This window comes from Micromys minutus (assembly GCF_963924665.1).
Source record: "Micromys minutus genome assembly, chromosome: 9".
Classification (NCBI taxonomy): Eukaryota; Metazoa; Chordata; class Mammalia; order Rodentia; family Muridae; genus Micromys; species Micromys minutus.
The window spans coordinates 34,862,997-34,875,104 of record NC_137978.1 but is presented as its reverse complement, the minus strand read 5'-3'; the positions used below and the strand labels follow the sequence as shown (position 1 = coordinate 34,875,104).

Genomic DNA, 12,108 nt, shown 5'->3' with positions numbered 1-12,108 from the left:
TCTTCTGTCTATTGACTCATCTTCTCAGATTTAGCCTCCCCATGTTCTTCCTCTGTTCTCCAAACTGTCCAGGCTCTCCCTGCCTCTCTGAGGCCCTAGGGCTGCCACAACCAGTAGAGCAGCACATATAAAGCTCCCAGCATGCTGCCAGGTGCACAGGAGGCACATGAGAGGCAGCTGTCTGGGTTTCTGTTGGGTTAGCACTGGGGGACACACATCGTACATTTACATCTGACTTTATTCACAGTTGCCTGCAGTTCCACCCACAGTCTAGCAGGCCCAGGCACGCTGGGTAGACCAGCCTTTCTCCATCACCATCTGACTCCCTCCCCGAATGACTCATTTTCTCCTTCCATCCCCAGCGTCTCTCCCCTCCAATTCTCAGGCATACAGCTGCCTGAGCCAAGGCAGAGAACCCTGCCCATGGCAAAGCCTGGCTTACCTGTACCAAGATTACCAGCCTACCCGTTCTCTTCAGGGACCGGGAATGTTGAGTCTCCGCTGTCTGAAATGAGGATGTTGCCTCCTAGTCTTTCTTCCCACAGGCATCCAGGCGTGCTCCTCACGCTGGTGTTGGCGCAGCATGGGGCTTCCTCAAGACGGTTGGGCTGTAGTGGCTTTGTGTGCCTTGGTGGGATTGTGAGCTGGGTGGGCCCTGACCCCAGAGCCTGGTAGGATCTGTCTGATCGGTGAGGGTGTGTGAGGCGTGGGGACTGGCCCGTGCCCCACTTCTGCCCTACCTACTCTGCCCTCATTGTCCCTGGCACCCACTGGTGGGCCCTACCCTGTCCACTGTGTCCCTCCATGAGTCCTAAGTCTTCTGTGAGCGGCGTGGTCCGTGTGCACCCGTGTGCACGTGTGTGTGCGAGGGGCACAGGAGTCTTGTCTTGTCTCTGTGCTGTGTGGGCAGATGGAGGTTGGCCTGTTTTTACTCTCTCTGTGTTTCTCCTTGTCTTTTTTTATTCCCTCTCATCCTCATCGCACTCTGCCATCAACCCAAACTCTCATCTCTCAGATCAGCGAGAAGGTTGGTCGTTTTCACTTCTTATCCATCTACAGTTCGCCCACCGACTGTGCCCGTCAGTTGGGACCAGCGGGCTCGGTCGGCTCCCTCGGGCTCGCTCCAGCCGTGCCTGCCCGCCAGTTGGCCTCTTCTCGGTGCTTGGGCTGGCAGGCAGGCAGGACCAGGGATGGGTGGGCAGGCCTTCTGCCCTGCATGTTTCTGTTGCTTGAATCCCTGATGCACTGTGTCTGCATGTTCCCTTAGCTAGGCTCTGCTGTGGGAGTGGCCACACACGCATGGTGCACGGCATAGCACTGTACCCCGCAGAACTGCACCCAGCTTTGCACCCAGACCAGGCTAGCTCTCTGTTCCAGGAGTGTGTGTAGGGATCTCTGGTCAGAGAAACGGTAAAGGCTGAAGTGCCTAGTATGTATGGGGATCAGGGAAGCTTCTACAATCTCCCCAACCTCATGTAGACCATGTTTCCCTAAGAGAAGGCAGAACTACAGGATACAGTAGGAGCCTTAATTTAGAGTGAGTTGTCCCCTCGAGACCTTGCAGTACAGCACATAGTCCTGCAGTGTCTGCCCTGTCCTTGAGGCCCCCAGAGCCTTACCAACGCTCCATGAAGCAGACTGCCTGTTCTGAGATTTAAGACCAGCGTTGGTCTGCCTCTCAAAGACCCTGATGGCCATAGTCCAAGGCAAGTGGCATCATTTTGGTACACTGAGTAAGTATCCTGACATGATATCTTCTCTGTCTCCTACCAGGGCCAAACCAAGGTCACCCAGCTAGCCTCTGTGCCTCTCCGACCAGCTAGCAGCCCTCAGTCCCGTGCTGGGCAGTGGCTGTGAGCATTCAGATCCGGTTTGCTTATGCCCAGAGTGACTGAATTGTCACTACAGTTTTCTGGGCCTTGAGCCTCAGTCTCACTCAGCCTTAGGTTGGGCGGGGCTTCCTGAAACTCCCTGTATCCCCTCCCAGAGCAGACCCCTTGCAGCCAGGCCTCTGCTTCCCAGCACTGGGCCAGCAAGGGGCTAGTGGTCCTTTACATATCATGTGGTATAAATGGTTAATTACTGGGCTTCAGGGGTCCCAGGAAGAAGCATAGGACAGACCCAAGATACCAGAGGGGTGGCCTCTGCATCATGCTCTGTGGTTTTGAGTTTATTCCAGGAGGACAAGGGAGCCAGTCAGGAGGAGGGCTGCAGCCTGGGCTCAGATATCAACATAAGCCTCCATCCATATGCACTCCTGAGCTCTGGGGCATTTCGGTTACACCATTTCGCTGACCAGGCGGATCTGCCAGGGCGTTCGGAAACCAGTCATCAGCAGACAGCCCAGTCCGCAGCCACCCCCCCCCCAACCCCTTCACCTACCCTCCGCATCCTTTGTTCTTTCTCCCACCCACCCTGTGGTCCCACCAAAAATAAATGCATACACAAATATTTAACGGGAAGGAGAAATGAGTTTCTAAATATTCCGGGGGGATTTGCCGGGCTGGTAATTTGTTTGGTGCTGATAATTGCATCTTACATTTTTCTAGCTTTACTTAAAACTGTGTGCCGGGTGTGCCAGCATTTAATTACTGCTCTGCGGCAGCCACAAGGTTATTTATTAAAGAGTTATTTTATCTTGATACAGTGGATCCTGCCCCTTATCCCCTCCTTAATGTTGTGTTATTTTCATCAGAGAAATTTCCGCAAGTAAATGCAGATTGCGGGGCTACCTCCCCCTGCGATTAGGCTGTCACTCCACTGAATGCTGATACCTCCAGGCGCCGCACCACCCTATTATAGGGGGTTGTCAGCGCAAATAATTAGACTTAAAAGTTACAGCTGAAATATAATCCAGAAATGGCAGGGCCCTGTTTTGGAAATTGTCTATAAAATGTCAGCACTAAGGATGCACGGGGAACCATAATAGACCGGCATTGTTGGAGCCTGAGATTAGACCCTAAGTGCATTTTCCCCAGCTCCAGTTTTTCCTTCCCTGCTGTTGCTTCTGTCAATAGACCGAGTCCAGGGTGAGTCCTGTTCCCTTTGGAAGCCCTGTGCTTCTGGCGGCCGGGGGAGGATGGTAGAGATGCTGTGTTGGAGCAGCAACCACTTCCAGCTGTTGGCACAGGGGTAGCTGTCTAGGCTGGGCTAGGACACAGGGCCTCTAGCATTTGGGACACTCTGTTGCCTCTTTCCCCCACACCATTTTCTGTAGATGTGCTGGCCTGCCTGAGCTCTAACAGCTTGGCTTCCAGGAATCTGCATGTGGCGAGCCCTAGTGCCCTTATATAGGATGTAGCTATCAGCGGGACACCTGGGGCCTCTGGTTGGGTTCCTTTTCTAGTGCTGGAGTGACCCTGACCTCACACCTGACTATAGCCCCCAGAGTTCTCCCTATAGCTTGCATCTTGGAGGGAAAATAAAAGTCATTCTTAGTATCAGTTCCCACAGGGGCCCAGTTTCCTGACAGTGGCTAAATAGAGATGAGACTTTCAAAGGACTGGCTCAGGGCGTTGGCCTGGTCTCTGAGGCTGATCCAGAGAGGTCTCTGCTAGGTCTGAAAATACTGTCCACCATGGACTATTCAGGGGCAGAAGTTTGGGCCCCAGGTTCATTGGTCAAAGACCTATTTCCTGCTGCTTGAGTCTGACACTCAGTGGCCCCTTCTTCCATTAGGGTTCCACCATTAACTAGAGCCAGATGTCCGGCCTTGACCTTTCCCCTGGTGTCACTGTCAAAGGTCCTATCTCTATACCATCTGGAGTGCTCTCTTACGCCAGCACTAAAGCTCCATGGCTTTCATAGCTTTCAAAGCTGTGAGCTTTTACCACACAGACCTAATCTTACTGAGTATATAAAGGCAGATGTGTCACTTCCTGTGTCAGTGTTGACTCTGGCCCTCATCTGCAATTGAGACATAGTGGCATAGGAGCGCTGTATAGAGTATAGAGTAGCTTTCCATTAGTCATGATGTGCACGGCTTTAATCCCAGCATTCAGAAGGCAGAGGCAGGTGGACCTTTGTGAGCTCAAGGCCAACCTGGTATATATACTGAGCTTCAGAATAGACAGGGATATATAGACTCTACCTCAAAAAAGGAAAGAAAAGGAGTGGCTTCCTCTATGCCTGACTCCATGCCCTTCAATGAAGAGGAGTTGGCAAAGAGGCCTGTTCAGTTCCAACAACTCCTGTGTTCTGAACTGCTCCATTCCTTGCTAGACCTGGCTTATATGCAGTCCTGTGTACCTGTTTTTCACCTGGTACCAATCTATTGGACCTGGTCTGAAGCCCAGGAGTACTCATGCCCTGGGCCAGCAAAACCTGCCTGTACCTTGTGCCAGTCCAGAGTTCTTGAAGGGGAGTCTGTTTCCATGGAGCACTTGGTAGCCATAACCCTGGGACACACCTGTGCCTTGCCATGAGTACCGTGTCTGTGATAACTGTGTCATCGGCCATGTGAGCTCCTGATATTAACATACATGATAAAGAGGCTAGGCAATGGTGGCACACACTTAATCCCAGCACTCGGGAGGCAGAGCTGAAGGCCAGCTTGTTCTACAGAGTGGGTTCCAGGACAGCCAAGGGTACACAGAGAAGCCCTGTCTTGAAAAACAATACAAATAACAAAGAGGATAAATGATAAGGGGGCTGGAGAGATGGTTAAAATGCTTAAGGGTTTGAGAGCATTTGCTTTTGATGAGGTTCAGGTTCAGTTCCTAGCATCTACATGGTGACTCAAAACCATCTGTAACTCCAGTTACAGAGTCTCCAACATCCTCTCCTGGCCTCCATGGCTTCCAGCATACATGTGGTGCACTTATGATTGTTCAGGCCTACACACACATAAACATAAATTTAAAAGGGGGCGGGGCTAGAGATTGGGCTGAATGGCTAAGAGCACTTGTTCTTTCAAAGGGCCCAGGCTCGATTCCCAGTCCCAGCATGGAAGCTTATCACCTCCTTGGGCATCAAGCATGCATGTGTTACAGAACACTCATACACCTAGGATAATAAAATAATTCTAAATAAATGAATAATAAAATGAGTTTTTGTTGGGTAGCAGTGGCGCAGGCCTTTAATCCCTGCACTTGGGAGAAAGCGGTAGGCGGATCTCAAAGTTTGAGACCAGACTGGTCTATAGAGTGAGTTCCAGGACAGCCAAGGCTACACAGAGAAACCCTGTCTTAAGGGGGAAAAAAAGTAGGTAAATACGTTTTTAAAAGAGACTTAGGATAGAAACCCACTTATGCTAGTGTAAGCAAAATGAAGAGTCTTAGGTTACAACATTAGCAAGTATAGAAGTAGATTTGATGTTGGGCAGGGCTGGAGCCGGGTCTTCAGGCTGGTCAGGCTCATTGGTCCCTCACATCACTCCACTGCTCGTACCTTTGTACTGGAGCAGGTCCTCCTCGGCCTTAGCAAAGGAAAGCCTAAAGCTCAGCCGCCTCTGTAAAGTGTGTTGCTGCTCTCAGTGGCTGTGCAAACATCCAAAGGTTGTTTCTGGTCCAAAGGTTGTTACTTATTACCCAGATCTAGGTTACATACCGCAGCCCGATGGAGATGGAATTTGAAAGGTTGCTCAGTGGTGGAGTACGACACCTAGCACTGTGCTCTAAAAGAACAGTGGGAGCAGGGGTTGGGGGGGAGGGCGCAGAATAAAGGTGCTGCTGCTTAAGGCCAAGGGTGGAAGTCTGGATGTGTCCAGTACAGTCCTGGTAAATGTCTGGCGTGAGTGTGGAAGCAGATTGGAGCTGCCGTTCACTGTGACTCACTCGAGACCGCCAGAGTTGAGATTCCACCTGTAGGACTTAGTGGAACTGGCATGGAAGGTGTAGAAGCAAGTTCTACCGGGGTCCTATAGGCAGGCCATGGCATCAGGAATCACACAGAAGCTTGTTCATCAGGGCAGTGCCAGTGGTCTGTGGAGAGCTTGTGAGTTGGTTAGGATGAGAGATGGAGGACCACAGGAGTGGTGTCATTTAGATGTTTGCAGTGGCGTGATTTACCTGCGTGTTCAGAGGGAAATGGATTTTGAAAGATGTCTTAGGCAGACTCTTTTTTTTTTTACTAAATGTCTCAGCTCTGAGCTTCAGTTTGATCCCTGGGAATTGAAGTGAGGTTTAACCTGGTGGTCTTTCCGGGGCTTCCACCTCTGCTTCTGTGACCTGGGGGCTATGTGACATGCTTCTTATGTGGTACCATGGGTCCTCTGCATGTCTGGGCTCCCCAGCAAGAGTCCTCAGAGACCTGTGCTCTCATAGTGGCCTGTAGGTCACTTAAGCTTGCTGCCTGTTCTCTCTGGCCCTTTGTGTAGGGTGACCATCTAGGATATACATAGGATATACATAGGATATACATATCCTCTGCCAGCAGCTGCATGACCTGTCTGCATGCCAAGCATGCCTATATGTAGCTAGGTCTTGTCACCTTATCCCACTACCACCCCCTCCCCGCATGCTCTGAATGTCTGTGCCAAGCTTGCCACTTCGGGGTTGGTTCCAGGCTTTGCCCTGGACTGAGAAGCCCAGAACAGCTTCTGGCCAGGGGAGTCCAAGGCTGGGGGGCGTGGCTAGGCATAGCTACCCTCCTTGAGAGCTTTACTCACTGGTGCAGAAAGCTGTCTGCTCGGCACCTCATCATGCCATCATCATGCCCATCCTGCCCGCGGACCACGTCCCTGGCCCGCCCAACCCCTTGTCCCCAGACTAGCCCTCCTAACGGTCTGTCCACATTGTGGGTCCCAGGCTGACCTGCACAGCCAAGGCCCAGAAGGTAGTTGTGCCATTTTCTCTTCTCCTGGGCCCATGGCCTGGAGGTGGAGACATTGACTCCAGAGAAGGTGGCCCTGTCACTCCAGACTGATCCTTTGGCTGCCTCAACCATGCTCTGAGGACCTGGATTTCTTTTACTGGTTCCCCCATCTGGTCCCTCTGGAGACACAGGAGGAGGGGGAGTCAGGAGTAAGCAAGGGTGGTCATTGGAGGACCACCTGGACTGTGGCCCTAACCAGGCCTGGCTCTTGCACTAAGTCCTGTGTGACCTTGGCTGAGTGTCCCATGCCAAAAGATGGGAGCAGTTATGCAAGTTCTCATTAAGAGGTGTTCCAGGTGGTCCCTGAGTGCAGGGACTACTTCTGTTCCAAAAGTGAGGAGGGAAATGGTGAGCCGGGCCCCAGGGACGCCACTCCTCCTGTCTCTGAGCATGGGCTTGGCTCTGACAAGAGAGGCTTCCTTGATGAGGGGCCCCCGCCCTTCTGTCCACCTTTGCGTCCTGCCCAGCCTATGAGTGCTTCTTTCCCTCCTCCCACAGTGCGCCGTGTGGCTCCTCGTTTCTCCATCCCTCCCAGCAGCCAAGAGGTAATGCCAGGTGGCAGCGTGAATCTCACGTGTGTGGCAGTGGGTGCCCCCATGCCGTATGTGAAGTGGATGATGGGTGCCGAGGAGCTTACCAAAGAGGACGAGATGCCAGTTGGCCGCAATGTTCTGGAGCTCAGCAATGTCATGAAATCTGCCAACTATACCTGTGTGGCCATCTCTTCATTGGGCATGATAGAGGCCATGGCCCAGGTCACAGTAAAAGGTGAGTATACCAGTGCCTCAACCAGATGACGTTCTCCTTTGTCTTGAGTGCCTTAGATCCTGCGGCCCTTGGCAGATAAGAGCTGGCCTTGAACCCACGGAGATCCTCCTGCCTCTGCTCTCCAAGTGCTAGGATTAAAGGTGTGCACCAACTTACTTAACTTGGATTTTTTTAAAAAATAAAAACTAAAACACAGCTCAGTTGGTAGAGCATTTACCATGTTGGAAGCCCTGGACTCAATTCCCAGTCCTGCCAAGAGGAACTCAGAATATAAGCTAGGATTAATCATCTCACTCCACTTGGTCCCACGTGGAGTGCCCAGGGCCTCACACGCCAGAGAAGCACCTACAGGCCTAGTGTCTCACGTTTCCTTTTATGAAAGCAAAAGATAGCTTTCAGGGGCTCGTGCTGCTCTGGGAGTCACCCAGGAACATCAGCTGGTCCCCTCACTCTGCCGGCCACACAAAAACACACTGTTCTAGTTCCTTGCCTGCTCCTGCTCTTAGTGGCTCAGCATCTCCTTTTAGGGCTCAGCACTGTGAGACTTTTCCTGTAAACCCCCCACCCCCCACACACTCACCCCACATCCCCGCCACCCACCACACCCGTCCAAGAAGAGGCTGAGATTTTTCCTCCTATCCTTGTTCACAATTACCATCAACTCATTTGCTGATTATTTCTCCAGACTATAAATTCCAGAGAGCAGGAATGTGACCACGAGTTACTGTGGTGCACAATGGGATTCTTAGGACTTAGTGCCCATTCTTCATAGAGAGATCGTGGGCCTAGGATTTTGAGCCAAGTTGTGGGGCTGGGGGTGAGGTTAGCAAGTTTATGGCTCTTTCTGAATTCTAAAGGCCAATTCCTTGGGAGATTGTGTGTGTGTTACACTCAGTACAAGTGAGTATAGCTGAGCAACAGGTAGGTCTCTGCCTAGTCTAGGCACGTGAACTGTGTGGAACTTGGTAGGACCAGGTCTGTTTGTTGGGTGAATCACATGTGCTTGGATTTGTCCTCGGAGTCATGACATCTAACAATTCCTTCTCCTCAGCTCTGCCAAAGCCTCCAATTGATCTTGTGGTGACAGAGACAACTGCCACCAGTGTTACCCTGACATGGGACTCTGGAAATACTGAGCCTGTGTCCTTCTACGGCATCCAGTACCGTGCAGCTGGCACGGATGGCCCCTTCCAGGAAGTGGATGGTGTGGCCAGCACCCGATACAGCATCGGTGGCCTCAGCCCTTTTTCAGAATATGCTTTCCGTGTGTTGGCTGTTAACAGCATTGGGCGAGGACCACCTAGTGAGGCAGTGCGAGCACGCACGGGTGAGCAGGCACCCTCCAGCCCTCCACGCCGTGTGCAGGCCCGAATGCTAAGTGCCAGCACCATGCTGGTACAGTGGGAACAGCCTGAAGAGCCAAATGGGCTGGTCCGGGGATATCGTGTCTACTACACACCAGATTCTCGACGCCCTTTGAGCGCCTGGCACAAGCATAACACGGACGCAGGACTCCTTACCACCGTGGGCAACCTGCTACCTGGCATCACCTACAGCCTTCGAGTTCTAGCCTTCACTGCCATGGGCGACGGCCCTCCCAGCCCCACCATCCAAGTCAAGACACAGCAGGGAGGTAGGTGTGGGGTTCGTTCTAGATGGACAGCTGATAGAGGGTCAACGTAGTCCCTCCTGTTTTCTCAGGCTATGACGTTTGGAGCTTGGGGAGGGTGAGGGTGCCGGACTCCACAGATACGTGATCTCTGGAGGTGCGGGCCAGGCTAGTGAGAGCTTGGCACTCTCTCACTGGGCTCTTGGAAGTGTCGTGAAACTGACTGTGCCTGGGGTGGACATTTGCAGTGCCTGCGCAGCCTGCGGACTTCCAGGCCAAAGCTGAGTCGGACACCAGGATCCAGCTGTCATGGCTGCTGCCTCCACAGGAGCGGATCGTCAAGTATGAGCTGGTGTACTGGGCAGCTGAGGATGAAGGCCAGCAGGTGAGCCATGAGGCTGGGAAGAGTGGAAGGAAGAGATCCCCTGGTTCCTGGCGGTCCTTGTTAGGCACACTTAGGCTACAGAGCCTGTGTTTCTCCCTACAGCTTTGTAGCTCTTACAGTCTATGTGGTTCTGTAGGCTGCACCACCCCTGCACTGGAGGCAAAGCTTCTAAAGTCTACCTTTGATCTCTAGGATTTGTGGTCCATGTGATATTGTCCTAGCCTTGAAGCTTCCCCTGGGGTCATAGATCCCCGGTGACCTTTGTGATCTTTGAGGTGGCTGTGGCATGAGTCAAGCCATGCATTTCTTGTGAGGCTGTGTGACTGTGTGGGGTGGGGCTGTCGGAGAACCACAGTGGGTCCTCTGCCAGCTGCTTGCAACCCACGTGGGGAATAACCTCTGAGTGGCCTTTGAGATCTGAGCAGTCAGTAAGTGCTCTCTGCTCTTCCAGCACAAGGTGACCTTCGACCCCACCTCCTCCTACACTCTGGAGGACCTGAAGCCTGACACACTGTATCACTTCCAACTGGCTGCCCGCTCAGATTTGGGGGTGGGCGTCTTCACTCCCACCGTAGAGGCCCGCACAGCACAGTCCAGTAAGTGTCTCTAAGGCCACCCTTGTGATATCTGGGCTGGTACACAACACACAGGCATATACCATTCCCCTTCAAGCAGGTGGGTGGTGAGGCCTGCTGAGTCCAGCATTGGACTCCAGTCTGGGCTCTTGAGTCTGGACCCCAAGAAAGGGCCAGGTAAGTGTCCTGTTAGTCTGCGTCCAGGCAGTGGCTGCCTTCTCTTCTCCCTGTCCAGCCTTCTGACCCTCTCTTGCCTCTGTGACTCTTATATCCTGCACAGGTAAGTTCTGTGTGACTGTGACTCATCTCTATCCTCTGTCCTTCTCTTTCCATACCTAGATCATAGCACTGATTTGGTGGGCCTGCCATGTTTGAGACCTGTCTAGATGCCTGTCTTCCTCCCCATGGTCCCACATCTCATCACCCACATTCCCCTGCTCATAACCCACCACCACAGTTCCTTGGGAGCTGTGTTATCTCTCTGAGGCCTCTGTACCTGGTGACAGGTCTATAAAAATGTGACTTTGTGACTGTGTGTGTGTGTGTGTGTGTGTGTGTCTCCCCACGTCTGCCTATGGGAGCACATGGCTTATGTGACAGCGTGACTGTAGACCTACCTGGAGACTGTGTGAATACCCAGCCAATAGCACCTGAGTGTGTCAGTGTGTGTGGGTGTGACTATGTCTGTCACACCCAGATTGTGGTTGGCACAAGATGGCAGATTGTGAATGTGTCTTGGTACGATACTAGATGACTTGTCTGTGATCGGCATGCCAGTACCTTTGAGGTTGCCTACTTGATACGATGTTCGTGGGCATGACTGGCTGGGTGTCACTGTGAAACAGAAGCCATAATCGTGACAGTGTCAGTTTTGTCTGTACGAGGTGGGACTGTGTGCAGAGATTGCCTGACTTTTAGCCTTAAGTTCATTCTAGAAGCCTTTGCTGTGCTCTGATAGCATGACCAGAAGGCAAGGCCTTGTCCATTGGGTTCCTCAGTGGACTGAGACACATAGCTGCCTGTAGTTACCCGGTGAGCTCTTAATTAATTTGTGCAGGGAGAGCTGGCAGTGCAGGAGCCACTATTGGTGCAGGGTCAGAGGGGAACACTGTTGGTGCGGGATCAGAGGGGAACACTGTTGGTGCAGGGTCAGAGGGGAACACTGTTGGTGCAGGGTCAGAGGGGAACACTGTTGGTGCAGGGTCAGAGGGGAACACTGTTGGTGCAGGGTCAGAGGGGAACACTGTTGGTGCAGGGTCAGAGGGGAACACTGTTGGTGCAGGGTCAGAGGGGAACACTGTTGGTGCAGGGTCAGAGGGGAGCACTGTTGGTGCAGGGTCAGAGGGGAACACTGTTGGTGCAGGGTCAGAGGGGAACACTGTTGGTGCAGGGTCAAAGTGAGTTTAGTCGTGGAGATAGGGCACTTCATCTAGACTGAAGCAAGCATGGGAGCTAATTAGGTAAAGGGAAGAGGGAATATGGAGGCCTTGGGCAGGAATTCTGCAGCCACCCAAGCTGTATCAGTTGAGGTGGCTCTGATATGGGCAGGTAAGCCAAGATGCAGAGGCCACTTGGAAGCCTCTTCAGTGGACGAGGTGAAGTTCGATGGCTTAACTGATCTGGTAATGTGTGTGGAGAGGTGAGTTATCTAGGATACTTCCTGGATAGGGCTTGGTGAGAGATTGAAGATGAGAACCAGTGGGATAGAGATCATGTTTCCAGTGGGAGTCTCCTATAGCTCACACTCCCCCCAGGTCAGGAAGTGCACTGGTTTTAGGCACCCAGATTCAAGATGCTGTGTCTGTCAGGGATAGAAGTAGGAGGTGTGTCGGGGCCTAAGCTGGAGGAAGCAGGCCTAAGAAGACTAGAAACGAGATCTAGGGGTGGAAAAGGGGACAGAGGAAGTTTGCAGAGGTGGGCCTGACGATGCTACAGAGAGGCTGAAAGGAACTAGTAGT

General features: G+C 52.5%; 1 protein-coding gene across 1 annotated transcript in view; it reads left to right on the top strand.

Annotated features, from left to right (window-relative positions):
- PTPRF (protein tyrosine phosphatase receptor type F) overlaps positions 1–12,108 on the top strand; it is an 80,649-nt gene that overhangs the window by 44,196 nt on the left and 24,345 nt on the right. The window contains exons 8-11 of the mRNA XM_080921184.1: positions 7,312–7,581; positions 8,633–9,214; positions 9,439–9,575; positions 10,027–10,171. Of these exons, the coding sequence (XP_080777310.1) occupies positions 7,312–7,581; positions 8,633–9,214; positions 9,439–9,575; positions 10,027–10,171 (1,134 nt within the window). The remainder of the gene's footprint in view (positions 1–7,311; positions 7,582–8,632; positions 9,215–9,438; positions 9,576–10,026; positions 10,172–12,108) is intronic.